The sequence below is a fragment of the Puntigrus tetrazona genome, chromosome 1, assembly GCF_018831695.1.
Source record: "Puntigrus tetrazona isolate hp1 chromosome 1, ASM1883169v1, whole genome shotgun sequence".
NCBI classification, from domain to species: Eukaryota; Metazoa; Chordata; class Actinopteri; order Cypriniformes; family Cyprinidae; genus Puntigrus; species Puntigrus tetrazona.
In genome coordinates, this window is record NC_056699.1 from 4,564,052 (window position 1) to 4,589,644 (window position 25,593).

Genomic DNA, 25,593 nt, shown 5'->3' on the forward strand with positions numbered 1-25,593 from the left:
TTATTGATTTAGTGATGAATCAATTAGCGAATTATTTAATTAGCCAAGGATTATGGGTCAGTGTTGAGTGCCTTTGATCCTCCAGAGTTCCTCTCCTTCAGTAAATCACAGATGTGCCATAAAGGCCACGGCGAAGGCTAGGAAATACAGTGAAAATGCAGTGCATTTGTTAAAGTTCTGTCACCATTTCTTTTATTCCTTACAGTTGATTTCCGTTTTGAAATTGGATTTTGAATCCCAGACCGTCTTGCTTTATCGGACGCCACTGGGTTGAAGTTTACATCTTTAAAACAGTCATTGCACAATCAGCTATAAATATCAAGTTTAGGCCGAAGATTGAAATTAGTCACTAGTGTATAAAAGCGAACATTAGCCGTTTTTCTACATGTACGTTCAGAAATCACATCTCAAGGATAGGCCGATTATTTATTGCGGCGAGGAAAAACAAACACGGCCTTTTGCTGACTCCGAGCCAATCATAATCATCGTGACGGGTAGCTAGTCGCTTATCTTGATTATTAAGCCACATTTCGCATCTGTTTGATAGATTTCCCGCAAGCATAATAAATGCCCGTGCCGAACGCAAGCTTGCATTTAAAGAGAAAAGGCTGAGCCTTTTTCAATAAAGTTTATTACTAAAACTTGGCCTTTTTGTGTGTGTTTGAGCTGCGGTTAAAGTCGGGACAGATGTGAATTTATGGGACCGGTCTCTCATTCTCTTACCTTCCCATTAGCTTAAGTGACACGACAAGGCCGAGGGAAATCTCAAGCAATAAGGGTGATTACTTTAAAAGATCACACAATCTGTTCATATTCCCGTAATGAGTCTGATTGATTAAACTACAGGGTATAAATATTTTACGGGGTCATGTCGCTCAAGTTATTGTTGCTGATTTGCCGGCAGACAAATTGGTAGAGTCGCATTTACTTATTTCACTATGAAACTGACATTTTCATGCGGATAAAAGGGTTGGAGCGGAAAGCGGCGCCGTGTATAAAGTCGGGATATCTTCGATGCTTTGCTTAGAAGATGCTGGTAGTCAGCGTTTCTGTTCATCTTGTAGCTTATACAAGTGTGTGATAAAACCACCCGAAGCATCTCATTGGATATTTGCTTTAAATATGTTTGCTTAAAGGGCAGATTGATGTTTTGCTGCTAATTATGCTAATCGCCATTTTTGACATGACCGATTATTTTTAAGATTTATTTCATTTGTCCCATGCCGATAACTTGAAAGACACCTCAAATCATGCGACTCGTCGAGTGACTTCTAGGGGTCCCGTATGAAAATTTTACCATGGTTTTACTACAACAAAAACAATAAAAAAGAACGGTTTCTATAGCTAAACCACGGTAACCTCAAATTAGCTCTTTTTGTTACACTAACTATAGTTTAACTACGGTATTTGTGTTATACTGGTATAGTCAATTTGGCAAAAAACTAAATGTTATTACATTTTGACTATAATAAAATTATGGTTAATGTGTGTTAAGGGCTGTTATTACTTTTCCATTAAGCATTTCCAGAAAGAGTGTACAAGAAGAGCTTTGCACAGGCAAGAGTCGTCTACATTTACTAAAAATTAAATAGTTTATAAGCATTCTCTAATCTATCTTTTCAACTCTATCTACTTAAACAAAGAACAAAAATTCAAACACTAACCGAGACTTGTCACAGCGCTTGCACATTATTGCTCTTATTATTGGTTTGATTTCTTCAATTGCCCTCATTTATAAGTCTCTTTGGATGAAAGCACCTGCTAAATGACTAAATGTAAATATAAGATGTGGCCTAAAAACGTAGGTAAATGCCTGAAAACTGCTGCACATGTCCTTTTTTTTTACCTTCTTTTCCAAATAGGCCTATATGAAAAATAATCACCACTTTGGATTATATGCAGTTGTAATGCACTGTAGTCCTCAGTATATCAGTTTTTGTTTACCGCACTGAAAACATTTCAGAGATGATATGGATTTTTAAAGAAAATAATAACTGCTTTTAATATGTTGTGGGTGTTTTCTTATGGGCCTAAATCAACAGGGTTCAGGTCAAAAATGATCTTAAGATATGACTCGGGTCTCTCGTTTATTTCTTTTTTCTCTAACGCTGTGATATGAAGAATATGACGCATGCAACTCCAAGGTCATCGTTTTCCGTCCCCAGAGGATGCATGAACGGATAAAATGTAGTCACTTTCGATAAAGAGTGTCTGCCAAATGTAAAGCAAATGTTAATGTGCAATTTACCTAATCAGGTAGACTGTACGAGATGTCCTTTTCTTGACTTTAAACCCTACCCAGTGTGAAACTTTTGAGGGTTTCATTGACAACCCTCGAGCTGTAAAGTCCTATAATCTCCCTTCAGGAAGCGTATGTTATTCTCCTTACCCGGGAAATAAACCTGTGTAGTCCAATCTCTGAAAATGAGTAAACTCACTCAGACTGTCCTCGATGTCCCGGTCTGGTTGAGTTTTAACAAGGCAGAGGCACCTTTCTGAGGCCAGTTAAAAATGCATTTAATCACTATATAAAGATGCTGTCCCGGAGCCCCCCGTGACAGCGAAGTTATGCTGTCTGCACTTGTTCTGCATTTAATCACCGCCCTCATACAAACGCCCAATAAAGTGCCTTGTTTCAGTCGTATTCCCATCAATTCGCTTTTTTTTTTATTATTTATTTTCTGCTTTTTGTGTGCATAAATGTAATAACCGCGATGACATCATCACCAAGGGTCTGATTACTTTACTTCCTCTTCATTAACTTAATTATTTGACTATCAGTAAACCCGCCTAAGTAATTCATATTTGAGAGGCTGGGCTGTAAATAACCTCTTTCAGCTGGTTTATTATGAGCAGCCGATTTGCAATTCTCCAGCGTGTTAATCAGCCTCATTGGTTGTGTCTGAATCCGAAGGCAGCTCTCTTGCTGCCCATTAAGTCAGTGACTTAAAGGAATAGTTCACCCAAAAAAAAAATTACTAACCCTCATGTCGTTACAAACCTATAAAACCTTCATTCTTCATCTTCGGAGCACAAATGAAGAACATTTTTTATGAAATCTGAGAGTTTTCAGACCCTCCATAAACAGAACTGCAACTAACACACTTAATGACATCTTTAAAGTAATGGATCAACCATGATGTTTTGAGAATACCTTTTGTGTGGAAATAAACAACTTTATTTAACAATTTATATTCTTCTGAGAGCATCACCACGCATAAATGGATGTCACAATTTTAAAGTGCCTCTTTTAATGGGTTATGAAAGCTTTGGGGAGTCCAAAACAACAGGCTTTCTTATAATATGCATTTATTTTTACCTCATATGTTCAGCGACTCCCAAATGATTCACTTTTCCAAACCACTATCCACCTCTTCTTCAACCGGAAGTAAGGTTATGGGCGAGGCTTCCTGTTCATTAGAGCTATACGGAAATGACGAGGAGAATAACAACGTGCAGTAAACGGTAAACAGTTTGCACTACAAACCAGCGTGTTACTTATTAAGATAATACATTCAAATATCATAAGACACGCTAAATTTCAATCCCAAAACAAACGGTTTTGTACAGCTAAAAATAGCTGAACGTGCATGAGAACGGAAGTGAGACACAGAATTTACAAATGGCCGCGCCCACAGCGGTAACGCCATTTCCTTTTAAATAGCGTCAGCTTTGCACGATCGATTTCATTTAATGCAGCGTTTGTTAGCTTTTAACGCTTCAAAAGCGGCACCTAGTGGCAAATAATGAATTTGCAGTTTAATTCAGACCAACCCAAAAAAAAGTTTTCCCCGGTCTCCACGCGCAACAAGTGGGCGGACAGTATGCTAATATTTCACTTCGACGTCAACACGAAACGACCATTTTTAAACGACTAGTTTCAGCGATTCATGGTCGACTGTTTCTTTTGAGAGACAATAATTTTATACATGGAACACTTTCAGATTTATTGACTGGATTCATTAACTTACAGCTGTAAGAAAAATCCATAATACGGCATTTTAAGCATTTTAATGATTTAATTCTGAACCTTATTTTATTCTATAAATGTTAAAACTCTGTTTACATTTTTTCAGACAATTTGGGGGTGAGTAATTAAAGACTATTTACATTTTTGTGTCAACTATCCCTTTAAGTAATTTTCTTCTTTCAACCAGATGCAGTATTGTCTCTCATAAGGTTATTACTCTGTTAAATATAAGTATTATATTTCTAAATATGTTTACTTTTTGTTAATATTGTTGCATAATATAATATTATGCATTCATTATTTACAACATTTATGTCACAGAAATACCTAAATAACTTTGAAGTCTAGTATAGTATAGTGTAGCCCAATCATCTCGCTGTACAGAGTATGACGGAATAGCTTTATTCAGATTTTGAACATAATCACCGGCACAGTTTTGTTTTTGATTTCATTTATTTGCGGCTATTTACAGCAACAAATATAACATTACTATAGCAGCGTATCAACCTCGCTCGCATCTTAATGCAAATAAATTACAGGCTTTGACTTTCTTAAATAACATTAAAGTGAACAAACATTGAGCCACATATGAATGTAACCATCACATATAGAAATATACATGCCTCCAACTCTTTTTCATCCCACAAATAAATGATGCATGTGAGAGGTGGAGGGAATGTTTAAACAAAAATGCATACTTTTAATGCAAATAAATATTTATATGCATGTTTTATTGTACAAAACAAAAATATAATAAGCGATAATATAGTGTTTTTCGAGATCCAATGCCTTTTAGTTGTTCTGGTTTGAGCAACACGTTAAACTAGCTACATTTGAAAGACGTTTTGGCGTTTATGAGTGTATCCTCGTAGTCCTATGAATTGATTGGATTATGAAAAGTGCCACACTGAAACAACACGACAAACAAATGTCAAACACACCCTCCAGAGAATCTAATTTCAGATCATTTTGTAATTTTTTTTGCTGTAAATCTCTATTACGGTAAGACTACAGTAAGCAATTTGTAAGATTTCAAAAAATCTGCTTACGTTAGCTATTTCTTTGGCATAATGTGCACTTATGAATCTTGCACAATAACACCAGATATGTACTAAAAATGGAAATTTAGATGTTCTATTCACTCTTAAAATCAGCTTTTTTGGATTATTTGAGCAGGATTATTTGCTGCCGATAGTTACGAAGCAAACGTGTTTTGCTGTAAAATGCTATTTACAATGAGCAAAAACAGTAAATAAACTTTTACGTCTTGTAGAAACAAGACGTATAGCTCTCGGACACCGAATCAGAAACTGTAATCAAGATCTGCTCAAAAACGCCACGAGCTGCCTTGCTGCCTGCACAGGCTTTCTGCTAATTAAAATGAAACCCTGTTAAGTGACTAATCTGAAATGCTCTACACAGGCGGCACTTCCACGCGTCACACAAAGAGCACGCCTCATGTGAACAATTGATTTCAGCAGAGGTTAAAATTGGAAAGGTTGCTAGCGTATAGCAGTGGCAAATATTGGGTAAAATAGACCATGTTAAATTATTTATAATAATATTAAATTAATAATACATACACTACCATTTTAAAAAACGGGGTTGGAGGTTTTAATGTTTTTGAAAGAAGTCACTTATTTTTTGTTAAAAAAAAATTTATCAAATATTATTACACTTTGAAATTATAATTTTCTTGTTTCATATATTGCGAAAATATTTTTTTTGCAAAGCTGAATTTTCAACATTGTTACATCAGTGTCACGATTATTATTATTATTATTATTATTTTATTTTGTATTGCATGTTGAAAACAGTTAAACAATCCAATTTAATTTGAATTTAATACATCCTTGCTAAATAAAAAATCTTAATAACCCCAAACTTTTGAACAGTAGTGTATGCATGTGTAGAGAGAGAAAGAGAGGATCTGTGATGGCCTTTGCTGTCTTCAAGTTTTTGAACACAGCTTGAACGTTTATTACTACATTTAATGTTTACTCTGTATGAGTTTCATCGGCACCTGTACTTACCAACACCATCACATATCTGTGAAATTTATTCTGGCTTTTTGCGTGGCTAAATAGTTTGGCATTTGCAGTCTCTGTTCTTTAACTTTATCGTTGCATATTGTTGCACTGTTCCATATAAATATCTTTTCATAACCCCGCCCCGATCTTCCTGTCGGCTCCTCCCACCTCCTCCATGTCGTCGTCAGAGAACGGGCTGTCGGGGTGGTATCTTAACGCAGACGCATGGTGCAGAAAGTCTGTGGAACGTGTTACGTTGAGGTTGTCGTTTACGAATTTGTGTTGCCCTTCCTCTTCCTCCTCCTCTTCCTCCTCCTCCTCCTCAAGATCGTCGTCCTCCTCGTGCTCCTCCACACTCTGAGCGATGGCCCTGCGGCCGTCTCTCCCCGGCCTCTCATTGGTCGATTTGGTTCCGCCGCGTTGACGCTCGACCTCGACCTGCGCGGCCTGTTCTTTAGCCTTACGGCTGCGTTTCCACTTCATTCGCCGGTTCTGGAACCAGATCTTGACCTGTTTTACACACAGTCACATAAGGTTAGAAGCAAAACAACAAATTTGAACCAATACATCAATAGAGAAATATACTAAAGAATTTCAATTTTGACTTTTAGACAGTTGGGGTGATGTGGTGTAGCTGTCAATGATTTGTTTATGTTGTTTGTTCATTCTAAAGAGTAGAATTAAAATACCATTTTATTTTGTCCAATGTAAAACGCATTGGATATTCAGTGCAATTTAAGTACATACTGTAAATATGTGACCCTAGACCACAAAACCAGTCTAAAGAGTCTTTTTTTTAAAAACTGAAATCATATGAATAAATACGTTTTTCGTTCATGGTTTGTTAGGATAGGACAATATTTGCTTGAGATACAACCGTTTAAAAATATGCAAAAAATATTCAAATATTGCGAAAATTGTCTTTCAAATTGCCAAAATTAAGTTCTTTGCAATACATATTACCATTAAAAAATTACATTTTGATATATTTATGGTAGTAAATTTACAAAATATCTTTTCAATTAATAATAAAATTTTTTATGTTAATTTTACATAATTTATTTTCATAATATAATTTTTGAAATAAATTTGTACTTTTTCAGGAATCATAAATTAGGATGAATCAAAATTGGCAGTAAAGATTTTTATAAAATTAAACAAGATTTTAATGTATCACATAATCCTAAAAATGATTCACAGTTTCCACAAAAAGTAAAATATAAAAAAATAAATGTTTTCTAACGTTGATATTAACTAGACATGTTTGATTATCAAATCTGAGTATAAGATTTCTGAATGATAATGTGTTACTGAAAATATATATATATATATATATATATATATATATATATATATATATATATATATATATATATATATATATATATATATATAATTTATAGTAAAATATATTCAAATTGAAAACATTTATCATTTTAATAATATTTCACAATACTTTTTTATCACATAAGCGCTGTCTTTGAAATATAAGTAACTACTTTTAAATATATTAAAATATCCTAAAAAATGGTCACGTAGTCAGAGGTTTTAGATTTTAACCTAAAACCTGGGTTTAACATTTCTTTCACTCTCCTTTACCTGTGTCTCAGTCAGCATGAGCGATGTGGCCACTTCGAAGCGCTTTGGTCTGGAAAGGTACTTGTTAAGTTTAAACTGGTTTTCCAGCTCCAGTAGCTGTTGACTGGTAAACGCCGTCCTCGGCCTACGACATTTACCCATCAGACCGGACTGGGGGGCTGCTGTAAGACAAATACAAAGAACGAGGACGTGAACAGATCACACACACAAGTCCTTAAGTTAAACACTGCTAACGGATGCGACTGTTCCGCTGCGGTTTCACCTGAAATAAACTACGAGAGCACCAACAATAAGCAGCGTTTCCGCTTAAAAGCCGGCGCTAGCGTCATTGCTAAAACCGTAAATCCCTTCCAAATTAGTAACAGGCCTCTTGTGCCTGTATATAAAAATTAAGCACGAGCCAAAAGGGACGCAAGGAACTGTAATCCACGTCTAGATTATTTTTACGAGATTTTTGTCTCTTTTATATAATGTCAAGGACTTGCAGGGTCACACACACACACACACACACAAAAGAAAGCCCGGAATTTGCAGCTATCATTTACTATAATAGCTTTACTGCAGCTTATTGTTAAACACAGAGGAAGCGGGGCTGGGCGGCCATAAAACGCAAGAGCAAGCCATTAACTTAATGAAAATTCAATGAACGCTTTTGGGATTTTATTGATGAACTACAGTACGTTTAAGGTGTTTGTTTATAGTTTCTCTCTCACACAAAGACAGTTTCCATCCAGCGGACATTTACGGCTTTATAAAGAAGCCAAAAATAAAATTATATTATTACAGTTTGGTGTAAATCCCGGTTAGCACAGTGCGCACCATTGTTCGGTTCGAGTGTCAGAATGACTTTACTGTCGAGTCGTCGTTTCTTTAACTGCCCAAGGATAATATAATCTTTCAATCATGTCTGTGAAGAGTGGTAAAATCGTTCGTGCTTTTTAATGTGCTATTTAACGTTTCAGCTTTACGCAAACAAATGTAGAAATAACTAATATATGCTCGTCATTTCCTGACACTGCCTTATCGTTTAGGCACCTAGATTGCGGTATGTAATTCAGCAAACTAATTTGCCACATGTGACCACCATGATTTCAGTTTAATAATCCATCAAACAGAAGTTATAAACATCATAATTGCTTAGTGACAAATTAACTCCGGGTCTTTCGAGAGTCACAGGTGTGTAAGCACATCTCTCTCTCTCTCGCCGTGTGTTTGCTTTTCCTCACCTTTGATTATGTTGAAAAGGATTTCATGAGCTTTTACAATATTTGCTTTCAAACTGACAATGGCGGTAATGCAACAAAATTTGGTGTAGGACAGTAATGATGCTATAATGATGGAGGCGTGCAAATAATGAGTAAGACCTTGTTCTGTTTCTCCCCCCATTTGTACCAAATGCTTTTGTAGTTTTTAATTGCATAAAAACGGCACTTTGGCCACGTGAATATGTAATTATTAATATTGTATATAATTATTATATTATATAACCCTTTATAGATCATTCAGTGATATTTAAACAGGTGAATAATAGCCATTGCATGACTATTTACAGGCGTATCGATGAGCTACAATGTGTTTTAAATTCTAGATTGAATATATAGGTTTAAATGCATCAACTTATTTTTAATGAAAGATTAAAAAGCGTCATGAGCAACAAACATTATTTGTGCATTGGAAATAGCAATAAATGCCATAAAACATTATTCTTATGCAGTGTAAAAGAAAAAAAAAATGTTATATAGCAGTATGTGTTACCAAACAAAAATACTTCATGTTATTTGCCTTTCTTTTTACAAGCATTTTACAAGCATTTTTACAATTTACAAGCATATATAAGTATATATATATATATATATATATATATATATATATATATATATATATATATATATATATATATATATATATATATATATTATACACATTTCGTGCCCTGCATATTCGGTTTTCTATACGAATCTAATTTTTGACGTGTTAAGGAAAATGTAATGTTTATTAGTGATTTAAAAGTGTTACCCACTCATCTGAATGCTACCCCACTCACAGGTGTAATCGGGCAGTCGTGGTACCATGATGCCGGCTCGTATCCAGTGCTCCAGCGGTAAAGACCCGGCCATCGCCGCCGCCTTCAGCTGCTCCGGGTACGGCTGCGTCAGCTGCGTAAAACCCGAGTACGCCAGGGCAGGGTGCTGACCTCCCAAAGCTGAAATGGGGTACATGGGCGTCGTGTACATGCCTGGAAGCGAAGTGAGTCCTGGGTGTGGGAGATTGAGCAGCCCTGGTTTGGGTATGATTCCGGTTTGGAGGTGTATGGCACCAGGGGTCCCGCGCGGGGACGGAGTGTCTGCGCGCCTGCAGGACACCGGGCTCCCCGTCGGGCTGTCGCTGCTCAGTCCAGGCGACACTTCTCGGCTCCCTCGGTGTGGTTCTTCAGCCAGAAGCGCGTCGATCCTGAAGTTCTTTGATTTTTCCATTGCGACGCTTTTGGGGTGTTACGAACTGCGCGGGGAGACACTCGGATAGCCGCGTTTTACGCACAGATGCATGCGTATTAATCGCGATTACTTATATTTCCCCTTCTAATAAAATAGATATTTAGAGTGAGTCTGACTGATATTTACCCATTAGGAACGGTGAGACGTACAGAGTAATTCAAGCAGCCTATATCAAAACCTTTTACGCAGAAAAATAAAACGCTCCCGGAAAGAATACGAGCGCTTTATCAAACTATAAATATATATATATAGGCGCTGTTTTGTTTAGAAGTGTATCTCTGTCATCTGCTCTGCTCTCTGAACCTCCCCGCGCCTTCACGGTTCACTCATAACGCCTGCGTGCGCGCTGATTGGCTGCAGAGCTCGTCCCGCGGCTGTCGATCACTTGACAGTTTTCTAATTAACTAATCATAGTATAGACGCTTCGAGCACGTCCTTGGACTGAGACGTGGTCCTCAACCCACATCAGAGAAGAGCCAAGCTCCCAAAGTGGCTTAAACGTATCCCCAAATCATCAAAAATAATTATAAACAATAATAACTTCTCGTCTAACAGAAGCGCAATATATTATACTTGCACATGCTTTAAGATGATGATGCTTTACTATTTCTGAGACCTGAAACGTGCATCATATTTACCTGTTAGATTCAAATATGTACACTTTAAGCACGAATATGTGTGTTTTCGGTGCCAAAATGGACCTTTAAGTACAAACGTGTACTTTTGGAAAAAGTACGGCCCCAGCGACACCTTTCGTACTTTTATATCTGAGAGCGTAAAGCGAATGTACAATATAAAATGTTAAATTATCATCGTTATATTAGCATCACTAAATATAACACATAACCTCAACGAGCAGTTGTGTAAGATGTATCATCTACATATTAAAACTAATACGTGATGCAATATTTTTTACGACTTATTTAAAGAAACTCGGCTATAATATCAAGATAATTGCGTTTTACGGCTTCGCGTTATATGTAGTCCATAAAAGTGTGCATTAGCCTATATATTTATGATTTACTCTTATCGGCGCTTTAAATATTTGCAGCCTTAAAGGGTTTGATAACGTTTCCGTTTTTAGGTTGTCCTATAACCTAAAACACGTCCTATGGAACATTTATATTTAAAGCAATTGATTTAATTCAAATATTTCATTAGAATTAATGGAATGGCTAGATTTGCCAGACTTTTTCGGTTTAGGCAAATAAAATATTTTTAAATTAAAAGTCAGATAGGAATAGACCTAACTGCATGCATTCAATATCCAATCTACAGCAGCTAGCATTAATAATAATAATAATAATAATAATAATAATAATAATAATAATAATAATAACAATAATAGCATTTATTTATCTTTTGAGATCTCGTTGCTTCGTAAATACAATTTGATGATCATTTTCACGGACTTGAACATTTATAATAGCACGCACGAGGGGTCTTAAGATGTCTAAGATATTAGACACGAAAAACCAGAATAATTTCCGACCGCATAAAATCGTAAAACAAATAATCATCGTTGTAGAGAAAAAATAGAGAGTCTTCTGCATCCCAGTGCAAACACTCTATATGCATTATACGAGGGGAAATACAAATAATAAAAAGAGCTGTAGATCTATATGTTACAAACTATAAATAAATAAGGCAATCCATTCAAAACGTTAATTTCTCCCATGGACTGCTTGTCGTAAACACGCAATAAATCGAGACGAAATGGATTGAAATTCGCAATTGTCATTTTAAATATCGCCATGCGCGGATTAATAACACAGAAAACAGTCTGGACACGAGGCACAAACTGATATTTTCGCCTTGACCCGCCTCTCTATCCAACAAATTCGGTCCTGATGCTGGCCGCGTCTCCAAATCTAGCGTGTTCCCTATCTAGACAGCACTTTCCCTAACTAGATAACGCAAACACACAGTACGGTCTACTCCGGCCAGCTCTTTTATTGTGCACGAAAACAAAATGCTAAAATTAAAGTTTTTATAAGACGTTTTTTTTTTTTTTTACAAAATCGAAGTGCGTTTTTAATAAAATTACAATAGGATAAAAATGCTGCCCAGACAGGCAGCTAACAAGGTTTGAGACAAACCCGCAGAGCTAATTTGCTCGAGAGGAACCGAGTGCTCTCCGCGTGTTCCCGGGCAGCAACCTCTCCCTCCCTTCGGTCTCTGCGCCGCTCTTCTGATTTAAAAGTCATTTAAGCAGGCAGTCCGCCAGTAAACCCGTCATTGGGACCCCGGGACAGAGGTGCACAGATGAAATGAAATCAATGGAAGCGGGGCTCGTCGCGCGCTCACCATTGATTCAGTGCAACGACAGCTGAAAGACTACGTTGAACTTTTTTTTGTAATACACATTTTTGTATTATTTTTATAAGTGTTTGCAAATGTAGATATAGGTGAATTTTACTGCAGGCTACTCCGGTGTTCTTTCTAAACGTTATGTCGAAATAACTTTGATGTTTCATGGGTGATTTAATAGACATCTTTTGTGTTTCGGTTAAGAATCACGTTAGTCTCAGATGTTTCTACTTCCTTAATTAGTTCCTTAATTATTCATGTATGTACAGTGCAGTATAGAGCTTTAAAAAAATGTAACCTAATATAGTCCTAATTACTTAGTTAAGGACTTTGTTATCAGTAACTTTTTTATCAATATCATATTGAATGAAAATAAATAAATTAATAAAAAAAAATAAATAAATAAATAAATATATATATATATATATATATATATATATATATATATATATATATATATATATATAGTTTTTTATTTATTTGTTTTGTTAACTATAAACTATACATAAACATTCAAAAATATATATAAAACATTTAATAATAATTAAATTAATATATATATATAAACATTTTTTTTATTTAGCATTGTGTCACTTGTTCATAAAACTGATAAAAACATTACAATAATCCACAACTAATCTAACTCCAGTCTGTCCGTTGACATCTTGTGAAGCAAAATGCTGCATTTTTGAAAGAAACATCACTAAACTATTTGACTCATTTAGAGGGCTGTTTTAGAAGGAAGCGGCGGTTTTAAAAGTTCGACGTTTCATAATGATTCATGAGGCAATCCTGAGTAAATTTTCATTTTCACTTTTTTTCATGTTTCAATGAACTCATCACGGTTCATCAAGCGCCGATATGCCCTTCAAAGTCAAAGTTTATCATTTAATTTTAGGCCTGTAAACTTTAGTACCTGTCGCGTTTACAGAACATTAAAGGCCTTATCACCCATTACAGGCATATTTCGCGGTCATTATCGCAGCTCCGCACAGATCACACAGCCGTGACCGGCGGACGTCTTAGTACATCTTACGACCTCTCTTTGATCCTCTGTCTGAGTCAGCCGTTTCTTTTATTTCAGTGTAAATGAAACAGACGTCTGATTAGCATGACCCAAATTCCAGTCTGGCGCAAACTGACCGGTTGGTTATTTTTCGTTCAAACATGTGCATATAAAACATATTACACAGCAAAAAATAGTCTGGAACAATAATGACACCCTGAAAAGACACGCATAGCTAACAATTTTAAAAAAGGCAAAATCTAGTTTATTATTAGAACGTGTGCCATTCACAAGCCCTTTTAGCGTACCAGCTTTTGAAAAATTAGCATGCGGTTTCATCTAATGCATTATACTAATTATTCCTGCTCTGAACACATCTTTGAGGACAGGTCCTTCCCTGGCATCGCTTTTGAACTCTGATAAATGTCCAGCTTTTACCCAAATGCCAGAAAGCAACTCAAAATCACTATTTATCAATGTTTTTGTCCTCGATGTGCACCTTCAGCTAAACTTAATATGCTTTTATCTGTTGTGGCTCATCGAGACTCATAAATTCATCCCGGCTGGGATTAAATGATGCAGCTTTATTATGTTGATCAGTTTTTCCATGGCTACGATGACTCTGTGATGGTTCAGGAAGTAGTCATTTGTTCAGATAAGATGACTTCTGAGATAATCATGACACCTCCTGTCCTCTCCGTCTGAAAACATGCTTATTTGTACACTTTATTTAAAACATGGACGTTGTTGCAGCATAGCGTATGCAGTATAGCACTGACCGAATTTGTTTTTAACATTAGTTATTGTTTATTTACACATTAATTAATTAATTAATGTTTAATATCTACATTCTTTTTTTGAAGAATGAAATGCAGTTGTTTAGCTTTTATTACAATACCATTTAAAATAACGTTTTAAACGATTAAACTCTTGAACGACTCCAAGTGCATGGCAAACGACTTCTTTAATTAAACATTTTAATTACGAACAGTATGAGAATATTGTTTGATCTTTTTGATTGTTTGATTTTTTCCCCTGTTTCCTCATGCACAAAAAAACAGTTCTTTTCTGACATCCTCCATCAGGAAGTTATAATATAATATAATATAATATAATTTGCAAGTTGGAAAACTCCTAATGTAAATAAAGAGATCAACAAGAAATATTACATATACAAATAAAATAACATAGTTATAAAATAGAATTGTATATATTATATTTGAGGAAATTAATATGACATTTAAAGAGAATTGTTTGATCATTAAAAAAATGCAATAAGAAAACATGCTTCCTTGTCACTGTTACTTAAGATGACCCAGAACCAAACTTCCTTCTTAAAAGTCTGTCATCATTTGCTCAAGCAGTTCCAAACCTGCATGAATCTCTCTGTTCTGCCGAGGCGCAAAGGAAGATATTTTAGGCCAAAAAAATACTATGGAAGTCAACGGTGACCCAAAACAGCTCGATCACAGACTTTCTTCAAAATATCCTCCTTTGCATTCGGCCGAACAAAGACATTCTCGCAGATTTGCAACTCCTCCAGGGTGATCAACCGATGACAGAATTAAAATGTTTGACTATTCCCTTTAAATGAAAGCATTTTCAGTATTTTTAAAAGTTCAAACGGTTCTGCAGATCAGGAATGAGCCACCTGTTTTTTTTGTTTTTTTCTCCACACAGGTAACTAACACACCTTACGCTTCCAGAGATGGTGTGAGGTTTATGGCGGTTTAATGGGCCACCTTTAACAACCAGGTTTTTTTATGGCCCCACACAAGGGCCTCATTGTGTGCTTGTAGATAAACAACCCATATTGTACCAATCACACACAAGAAGAGATAATTACTTTCACCCTGATATCCCTGCTATCTCAACGCACCATTATCTCTTCCCTTAAGAGAGAAGCCTGAAGGCTTTGAAGTTTCCTTTCTCCCAGTGTCTCCTGCTGTCCGGTTCCCGCTCTCACTAATCTTTCATTATCTCCCTGCCTAGGCACTTACCTACAGCATATGTGCTAATTGATGTTGGTTTTGCGATGGATTACAATGAATCGCCTTTGAAGCTGGGCGGCGAAGTGACATATAAAGTCAATGAGGAAGTTAAAGTCATTAGCACACAGTAAGTGTGGCCTTTATTGGCTAATTTGTCTGAGAATGGCAACCTTTGGTTGGGATGGAGTCGGGGCGCTTTCAACTCGTTACAGGGAAGTAATCGAGACCTGCGGCTTATACCGTCGAATATAAGTTCAAGGCGATTATGAGAGTAATTTTAAAAATTAACCCTGCGCTGCAGCACAGATTCACTGACAGCTGTCGCCTCTGGTTAGCTTGCAATGCAAATGGCGAAATAATAAAAGCATCGCTTTTGAATTGATTATTGAATTCAGTAGATAACCTGCTAATCGCTTAATCGTTAAATGACACGGCCTTTGGTCTTTTGATTGCAAGTCATCGTGATACTTAACCAGTTATATCATACAGATTTTGAGCGTACTTCTATGTGGTGCTTAACCATAAATAATAAATTGCATAATAATTTGGTGCGTAATTGGTCCGGTATCATTTGTGAATGACACACACAACACACTTAAAGTTGTTTTCGCATGATTTACAATTTTTTTTATATATATTCTCATGGGTTTTGGCTATTTTATGTGTTTGTCAGTTGTATTCGTTTTTTTATTAGTAGATTTTACTCTTTAAAAATGTAGTGTTTTTTTTTTATATAGCATTAAATATTTTTGAATCGGCTTTTATCTTTATAATATTAATTTGCATTGTTTACCATTTTTATTATTAATGTTGTTTTAATTTTAGCTTAAATTAATTTACATTTTAACCTTAGTTTTAGTCGTTTTAAAACTTAAACTAATAATTTTCACCTTGAAATCGCAAATAAAAAAAGAAACGGTGTTTTCTTAAATAGCATCTTTTGTAAAACACACTGCAATTTATTTAAATTGTAAATATTCATATTGTATTTGTTTAATTTGATTGCCAGTACAATTTTCGCCGCAAGTCTAATTTTCTTATATCATATTAATGTTATGTTTTATTTCAGCTCTATTTCAGTTTCCGAAATTATTTTGAATAGTTTTAGATAGCCATTTTATTTGAAGAATTTATTTAAGCCACGGTTCAGGCCGCGGTTCAGTTAGGACGTTCTTGTTTCTCGGTATTACTTTAATCCTAGACACAATGGATGTAGCTCAAGTCGTTCTCAGAGATGGGTGAGAAACATCTCCCCGCTTAGACACTGACCTCTCTTTGCCTCCCTGGCCTGAAAGCTTTATCTCCACATCCTACGAGAGGACAACCCTCGGAGAACAATGCCCCACCAGCCCTCTCTTTTCTTCCATTGTCTCACTCGCACGTTCCCTCTAATGACCTGCGAGAATTGAAGACTTCCCAGACAACAATTGTGACAGCTCACACGGCGCCTAAATGGCTTGATTAATGACACAGACATGTTATGTTAAAATGTGAGTGTGTGTGGGCAGCAGATGCTGACACCATCTATTAACCACTTCAATTTGTCCTTGGTAAAACATTTGCATTGATATGCACGAACAGGACATCTATTTAAGCGTACAGAAAAGTGGACATCAAACTGTCTGATTATGATAAAGAGTGAAAGAATGACCATCTGTTGGTCCAAAATGGACTTATCTGTGGGCATGAGTTGAGTTGAATTGTTGTGAAGAAAATGCCTTTTCAAAAGAAATCATAATTGATCGTATCTTTATCCAAGGTTCGCTAAAATTGTGAATTAAGATTTAATTTGGCAACGTAGTGCAACATTATGACCTCAAAACACTTTTACTGTACTGCCTGCACGAGTAATAAATGTATACATTTGGATATTTGCAGCATATAACAAGCTCCATATGGCTTTTTCTGATAGTAAACATGCTTGGTATCCTACCTGGTATAACAGTGCATTGGTTAAAATGGCATTGTTGCCTTAGCAAATGTGTTTCTTTGCTTAGGAAAAGGGTAGGATTTAGTAGAGGTTGTAAGTTAATTAAAACAATAGATTATTGAAGCTTTTAACGCCGCTCACTGGACATTTCTTTTCTGAACTATCGCCATAATAAACGTTTTAGACATTTCTAGCTGCAGGTTGTTTTGTTGAGAAAGCACCACATCAATTAGCAGAAATATGTTGTTGTAGTTGTTATTGTTATCTTAGTTTATGCAAAAAATTGCACAAGTTTTCGTTTTTATTGGGCGTACTAATTATATGCGCTTTCATGAAATCAGGTTAGTGGAATTCCAAGGAAAATATTTTTAAGTACTTTGGGTACAAACAATGTCCTCGATGACTTCCATTATGTGGTTAAATAATAGTAAATAATAAAATAAAATCATAAAAGTGGAAGGTTTTGAAACAGTTGTCATCTGTTTAATTTTTGGGTAAACTATCTCTTTAAAATAAAGCATTGGTTTTAGAAAATTTAGTTTGGTGAACTAAAAAGCGCTTCATTTAAATCTAAATGAATTGCTTTATTGATGTAATGAATATGACTGAATTGGTGTTAACACCAACGAAAGTCATTTTTATCAGTCAGATAAGGAAGCTGTTGCTATCCTGTGGGCTATGTCAACATAACCGTACACAAAAGAGCTAAAATAAAATGAAATTGTACACTTAACAGTAGTTTTTTTATTGCTGTCTGGTTCCATGGTGACCCTCTAACATTTGGAACCTATTGTATAGTGGAAAAAGATTCCTTAGAATATTCAAATCTTCTTCACATTAAGAAAAAAAATGATTCAATATCTTTCAGGAACCAAAAATGTTTTTTCTGTGAGACGTGAAATACTTCAAATATGTCCTATAACCGTATCTTGTGGATAATTCTTACTTTAATCTTATCAGGATCTTGTCATACATAAATAAAGACTTCTAAGAAGAACATAAATTCTTTCAGTGCTATGAAAATCTGATTTACAATGTCTGGGTAGAAGTCTGTGTGAGTAGCTTTATGCCCAAATTATTGACCCTATAGATTGAGGTTATAGAGTTAAGTAGTCTAACGGTTTTGCCAATAGGAACCCTGTTGATATTGCAACACGTGCCAGTTTTGCACTTCACCGCCGACTGTCGAGCTTTGACGACTATTGGACTGCGGAACGAAAAAATCAATTACTCAGTCGAGCTGAGGAATTTTATTCAATTCCTCATAAATTGTCTGGACAACAAATGGCTTTTTGGTGGCAGCATTTCGATTGAGTGTCTGTGTCACCTCAGCTGTGATCAAATGGAGTCCGACATCTCGCTCGAGCTCTTATTGGACGACATTCATCAACAGTTGCTAGGTAAAGGCCGCAGCATCGTCGAGTGGCTGCATTAGAATATGAGTATGGAAAGCAATGAACCTAATATTGACTTCAGCCTGAATCATTATATCATTTATGAGCACACATTGCCACAGCTCACTACTGAGTATTCGTAGCAAGACGTTTTGCATTTCGATTGATCTCTGGTACATATATACAAAATATTTTTTCATGCATTCCTAATTTATTACGGAATATTTTTTACTACTGATAACGGAATACAGAATGTAGTCATTATTTGATAGATGTGCACTGCAACAAAAGTTAAAATCTAATACTTTTAATTTAAATGAAGACAACATTTACCACATATAACTAATATATAACATCATTGTAATTATAAAACCATTGTTTGACTATAGGATTAAAAAATGATTTTTTAATTAAGTATACACATGGCAAAACAAATAACATTTGAAAAAAAATCTATTTAATTTAATGCAAAAATGTAAACTAATAGATAAGTGTTTGGCTTTGTTTAGCTGTTATTTTTATTTAAACAAACTAACTAACAAAATAATAAATTGAAGCATGTTTTCTGATTTTTCCAAATCCTTGCATCTCAGTCAGCGATGTCATTGATGGATGTGGTTGGGGGATATAATACTCAGTTCATTTCATCAGTAGGGTTAATTAACTGGCGCTCGATTGGACCTGAGGTTAATCTGTGTGCCGATCTGACACGTTGCCGTTCATCACTCTCATCGCAGCATCCCCCTCTCCTCCTCTCTCACGCACTCGTCCAGAGGAGGACGGGTCAATTAGTTCATGTCGTTTTACACAGATGGCCCTGTGGCCCTGGTGCCGGCACCTAATTGACTGAAATGAGGAGCCACGCCCACTTATAAAACACATTCAACGTGTTTAATCAAGGCAGCGCACACTGTCAGACTTAAACATAAAGGATTGCTCTTTGCACGCGCTAATATAAATAAAGGGAAAATTAGCTTTAAATGCTTTCCAAATGCCGCAGAATTCATACTTTGGGCACTTGTTGATTTAACATGTAGTCTTAAGGTTGTGAGAATTCACTTACATATTATTTATTTCGCAATAACTATAAAAAGTGACTTCTCATTAATTACGATTGAAAATAAAGTATGTTTTTTTTTATAGAGCGAATGATATGCCTACCTCAAATCTAGCAGCATCTAGTGCTGTTACTTTTCTAAGCTATTTTATAGGATTATTGCTTATGAAATTGGTTAAACTGCATTACTCCTTGATGATGAAAAAAAAAAGTTGCTACATGTATTGCATTAGGCTAAACGAGACTTGCGCTTGTAACGAGTACTTTACTACTTAGGGTTCATTAGGATTTAAACAAGACCATGGTATGCCTACAAGCAATGGAGACATCTTCATATCTCGAAATAGTTTTTTTTAAGCATCATAACGTGAGATGCGCATGTGATATCGCTTTAAAATTTCCAGTTATCAATAAGGCGTTCAGTTAATTGCATAGGCTCGAGCCCGATGTTAATATTCAAATTAAAATACATTTTTGAATGACGCAGAGATTAACCAAATAATTAAAAAAAAATTTTTTTGACTTTGTCTCCTAAATGAATGACCATTTCTGAAGAAATATTAAATTAATAATTCAATGGCTCATTCTCAAAATCAACAAGAATCGGGTAAATGAGTTTTCTGTACTGCCTTTACTATTTCTGTCATATGGTGGTAAAATATTAAGAGTAATGTGCTAGTAAATTGCTAATTCAGCAAGTCGCTTTTTTATTTCCGAAGTAGTTTTTTGACAGATCGATTGAATGAATGAACAAATAAAGATGTCACATGACACCACCTATCGATGTATTGATATAACCTACAGAACGAGTCACAGAAAACTCTCCAGCACCAATACAGTGGTACTAATGAATGCTGTAACAGAAAATGACTCATTTCTGTAATGCTTAATAGGCCTGCATCTCACCAGACAGGTGAAATACTCTTGCGCAAAGCTTCAGGGAGATGAATGTACGTGCACACATGTGCATGTATCCGTGTGAACCTGTGCATTTGTGCGTCTCGAAACATTACGCACCTCGTTTATCAGAGCACTTCAGCTTGTGGCAGAAGGTTGTAATCCAGAGTGGAACCATCCACTTGGTATAATTACAGCCATTAAAGGTGCTGCCATCCTGAGTTCCTTCCCCTCGTTCAACGTTTCCCCTCATTGCTGCGCGTCCCTGCCGAAACTGATAATAAACATCATTCGAGCAATCGTAACACTAACGTTTGCATTTCCAGATTGCAAATTCGAATTTCTAAATGATTACATATCACAGCCATCAGGCATTAGAAATGCAGTTGCATGAAATGCGTAATTCATACAGTGATTTATAAACCTGATATAGCTTTAAAGAGGTCAAAAATACTATTAAACTCTCATGGGTTCATTTCGACCGCTGCTGATATCTCTTATCAACTGTTCTCTGTGTCAACATTCCAGCAAGGTGTTTAACGCAAATGGTTACCGCTTTCTCACTGTAATCATGATAAGTGATACTAAAAAGTAACCGGATAAATGTGTGTGTTTGTGTATGCAATGAGATGAGAGGATGAACAGCGTCTGGGGACAGATAACAGTGTGTCACTCCATCTTTGCATTTGTCTCCACGCACTCCATCAATATGAAGCGGCTGTCACCTGCCTATTTCAGGAAAATTAAACGGGCTTACGGTAAAGATGCTCTGAGAGGGGAGGGGTGCGCGTGAATTTATGGGTGTGCGTTTATAACCTTTGCTTAACACAAATGCAAAAGTACCTAAAAAGACTTTTAAGCATTTGACAGTTTGTGCGGTTTCAGCATATGGAAGACCGGGGCAAGTTTACTGCATTAAAAAAAAGCTGTTTTTATTGTATTTTTATTTTTAACACAGAAAACAAAAAGAGACAGCCCACTGAACACACACTGAAAGTGTCAATGAATTAAATATTGAATATTACATGTCATTATTATTATAATAAATTAAACCTTAAATGTAACATAATTTCAGATAAATAGAAAAATATTTTGAAAATTATTATTAAATGTATTAAATTACTATTTGTTGTCAATGTTTTTGTAATATCAAATATTTTTAAGTTAAAACACAAAGACATTGCTTGAAAATGATATTGTTTAATGTTATTTAGTATCACACTTTTATATAGTGAATTTTGAATACTTTATTAGTAATTTTTTTTTTTAATTAATATTCTATATAATTCATTTTAATAATATAATTCATTATTGTTTTACTGTAACTTTTAGTTCTAGTTATTTTAGTATGTCAACTTAATTTAACTTGGCTAGGTTATTTTAGAAGTGCAAGGTCATTTTAATTATTATTAACTTATATATAAGTTTAAGTTTTAGTTAATAATACTGAAGCACTGCCCTTTACTGTTTGACAACTAGCCCCAAAATATCTGAATGCGTTCGTGTTCATAGTAATAGTGCATGTTTGCAAGACAGTACAATACAAAGAAATAGATGCACGCACACACACACACACACACACACACACACACACACTCTTTTCTCACATGAGATTGATTGCCTGCAAAGCAGTCTCATGCAGATGGCATCTCTCCTTTTGACATGATAATGGCTCTAAATTGATGAAGACACCTCACTCATTCTCTACCAGCCTGCTGACAGGCCTTACCCAAACACTTCAACCTGCTACAACTGCCCATCAATCACCCGCAGCCCCTCCCACCTTATGTCCACGCTCTTGTCCATTTTAATCAGCTAATTCTCCCCTTCACCGTCACCCCGTTCACCGACACAACACTGTGTTTTGCCCGTCTTCCCTCACACTTAATCTGCTTTAATGAAGTCCTGATCTGTCAATTAGATACAATCACAGCAGAGCAGAAGATGAATGTAACCATCGCACTGATCAAGCTGGTGAAAAAAGGAACAAAACAATAAAAGATATACAGATACGGTAAGCAAGGACGGCTCAAGGACTTCTGAGGTTTTGTGGCAAGCTGATTCCTAGATTTGGTGTCAAGGTTGCAAGATTTGTACTGTAGGAGGTGACTTTATTATCAATGAATCAATGAATCGCCTAATGAAATGTTGCAAAGCAATTGAGTGTGACATTCGAAACGAACCCTAACCCTAAGTGTTAACTGTGTCCTGCGCCGTTTATGCTGCAGATATTAAATGACACCTCGAAAACATAAAGCATGGGGAATCCAATATGTTTACATGTAAGAAACTATTAGAGATCAGAACAGATTTGCAGAAATGTAGCATTTCGTCGCTTGCTCAGCGATGGATCCTCTGCAGTGAATGGGTGCCGTCAGAATGAGAGTCCAAACAGCTGATAAAAACTTCACGATGATCCACAAGTAATTCACACCACTCCATTCCATCAATGAATCGCTCGCGAAGTAGAAAGCTGCATGCTTGTAAGAAACAATTTCATCTAGGAGTTTTTTATTTTACTTTACTTAATTGCCTCTGGCTAAAATATGAATCCTCTATGCATAATATTGCGTTTTCCAGTGGAAAAGTCAGAACAGAAACATGCACAAATACAGCACTTTTAACATAGTTGCACAGTTGGTGGAATTTGACGTGAGAAGACAACAGGAGATTGACTTTTTACTGTAGTAAGCGATATTATGTATTACAGACACTATTTTGGACAGTATAACATTTAAAAGAACACAGCTTTTCACTGTATAAGACATTAACTGGTGGACTGGAGTGGTGTGAATTACTTGTAGATTATTGTGATGTTTCTATCAGCTATTTGGACTCTCAATCTGACGGCACCCATTCACTGAGGATCCATCGGTGAGCAACTGATGCATTATTTCTCCAAATCTAAAGCAAACTCTTTTAATTTTTTTTGAGCAATTTATTAAATAGCATGCTACCTCAAATAATATTTTGGTAACTTCCTCAAATTATTTTGCGACAATGTTAGCACAAGCAATCCAGAATATTTGACCGTTATGTTGCATATGTAAGTGGGTTTCAAAACATATGTTGTCGTCCCCGGACTAGGCCACTTTCTAGCCTACCTCAGCATTTCGCGCTCCTCGACTAAAGAGAGTTGTGATGCATTTAAGAGCATCAATAACATCCAACCTGTGCCGACCCTGAGGCAAATAAAAAGTTATTGATTCCCCCAACCTCGCGGCACCCTTAGCAAAAGAGACTTTTTGTTGCCCCTGATGAAACACTTTCATCTAATCACTTGGCAAAATCTAAAGAGGTGGACTGTGGACGGCTAAATAAATAAATAAATAAATAAATAAAATAAGTAATGCCTCTGGAGATAGAGTGCACACCTTGGGAGATGAAATTAGCCCGAAGCTGTTGCAAATCAATGAAATCGATGCAATCAACTTAACTGACATAGGTGGCGCAAATCGTCCAGTTGGGGTTCACTCGCTCGCAATTCTGTCTTAATTGCCCTCCAGGGCCAAGTTTGCGCATGCCATTTGTTCACTTTAATTAAATTACAAAGACAGGTTTCCAAAAGTCGTAAGAGCGCTTGGATTGGCACAAGCCCAGTAATTAAAACGACACCCTTTTTGATTACCGGAATGTGCCCTAATGAACTCATTATGTATTTTAACCCAAACACACCGGTTACTGAGCTGGCAGAAGACATGCGGCTTACTGTAAAACCTCAAGGCTATTTTTCATCCTGAAAATAAAGTAGCACTTGGAGATGCGGCGTAGTTGTGTGTTTGCGTGGCCAACATGAGTTTGAATCTGGGCCAGGGTTATACTATTGTTTTCCCTAATATTTTGGAATTTATCTTCCCCATTTTAATTTTCACTTTAAGTGATGTTTTATTAATTTTGTTGTTTTTAATTTCTTAATTTTAATTAATTTTTTTGTGTTTTAAAAATGGCATTTTTTAAATAGTTATTTTAGTTTATGCAGTTATTTTAGTTTTAAGTATTTTATTTTTAATTTTTTTATGTAATGAAAATGTTGTTTTATTGTTTTAGCTTTTTCTTTATATCAACTGGTTTTGATGACCAAAATGTTAGGATAGGATGTGATAGGATTACGCATGTTCCTGTTCAGCAATACATATAAAACCAGTCTATATAAAATATTGAATATACATGGAGCAGGGTATTGAAGAGAACTGGATTGACATAATGGTGAAATATAAATTAGCCACAAATTCACAAAATGAAACGTAAAGCAGTGAATTGCCGTGAGATTAATCTGAGATTAGATTAGAGCCTGCCCTCAACATACGTTAAACGCAATGTTTTCTTTCTTTTTTTATGACATACATGGGTTCAACCAGATATGATAAAGACAAACGTTTAGTCGTTTGCCTTTAAAATTTGCATTTTCTACATTATTCTCCTGCCATAAAAATAGGTGAAATTCTTCTCAGGATATAAAAATAGCCTATAGCCTTCCCTCCTCAGTTAATAATAATAATAATATATATATAATATATATATATATATATATATATATATATATATATATATATATATATATATATATATATATATATTTTTTTTTTTTTCTCCTCATTGAGTGTACTTTACAACTGAACTATTCTTTTATTACATTTCTTTTAGTGAAATGTTTTTCATTTATTTCAAAATTTGCTTGTGTTATCTTATATGATATAAATGGCTTTTTTTTATATATATATATATATATATATATATATATATATATATATATATATATATATATATATATATATTTTTTTTTTTTTTTTTAGATATTTGACATTCTGATATTTCGCGCCATTAAAGGCTGTTCTACTGTAAAAGAGCTTGATGTTCTGGAATTTCCGGTTCAATCTCTCCGTACTGCTCCTGCTCTGCTGGATCAAAAGAGGA

The 25,593-nt window shown here is 35.5% G+C and overlaps 1 protein-coding gene across 2 annotated transcripts; it reads right to left on the reverse strand.

The window, feature by feature from the left end:
* Nucleotides 1-5,782: 5,782 nt before the first annotated feature.
* mnx2b (motor neuron and pancreas homeobox 2b) lies at nucleotides 5,783-10,369 on the reverse strand. 2 transcript variants are annotated; one of them, XM_043240711.1, is made up of 3 exons: nucleotides 9,644-10,369; nucleotides 7,600-7,760; nucleotides 5,783-6,510 (listed from the first exon to the last, which is right to left on the reverse strand). In XM_043240711.1, exons 1-3 carry the CDS (start codon nucleotides 10,071-10,073, stop codon nucleotides 6,130-6,132), a joined length of 972 nt encoding a protein of 323 aa, XP_043096646.1. In that variant the 5' UTR covers nucleotides 10,074-10,369; the 3' UTR covers nucleotides 5,783-6,129. The 2 variants fall into 2 exon arrangements, with proteins under 2 accessions (XP_043096646.1, XP_043096637.1); XM_043240702.1 differs by having other exon boundaries at nucleotides 9,620-10,369.
* Nucleotides 10,370-25,593: the final 15,224 nt, after the last annotated feature.

Coding starts and splice junctions, on each gene's coding strand:
- mnx2b (XM_043240702.1), bottom strand. CDS start 10,073: ATGGAAAAATCAAAGAACTTCAGGATCGACGCGCTTCTGGCTGAAGAA. Junction 7,761..9,619: donor GTGGGGTAGCATTCAGATGA/GTGGGTAACACT, acceptor TTTGTCTTACAG/CAGCCCCCCAGTCCGGTCTG. Junction 6,511..7,599: donor TCATGCTGACTGAGACACAG/GTAAAGGAGAGT, acceptor TGTGTAAAACAG/GTCAAGATCTGGTTCCAGAA.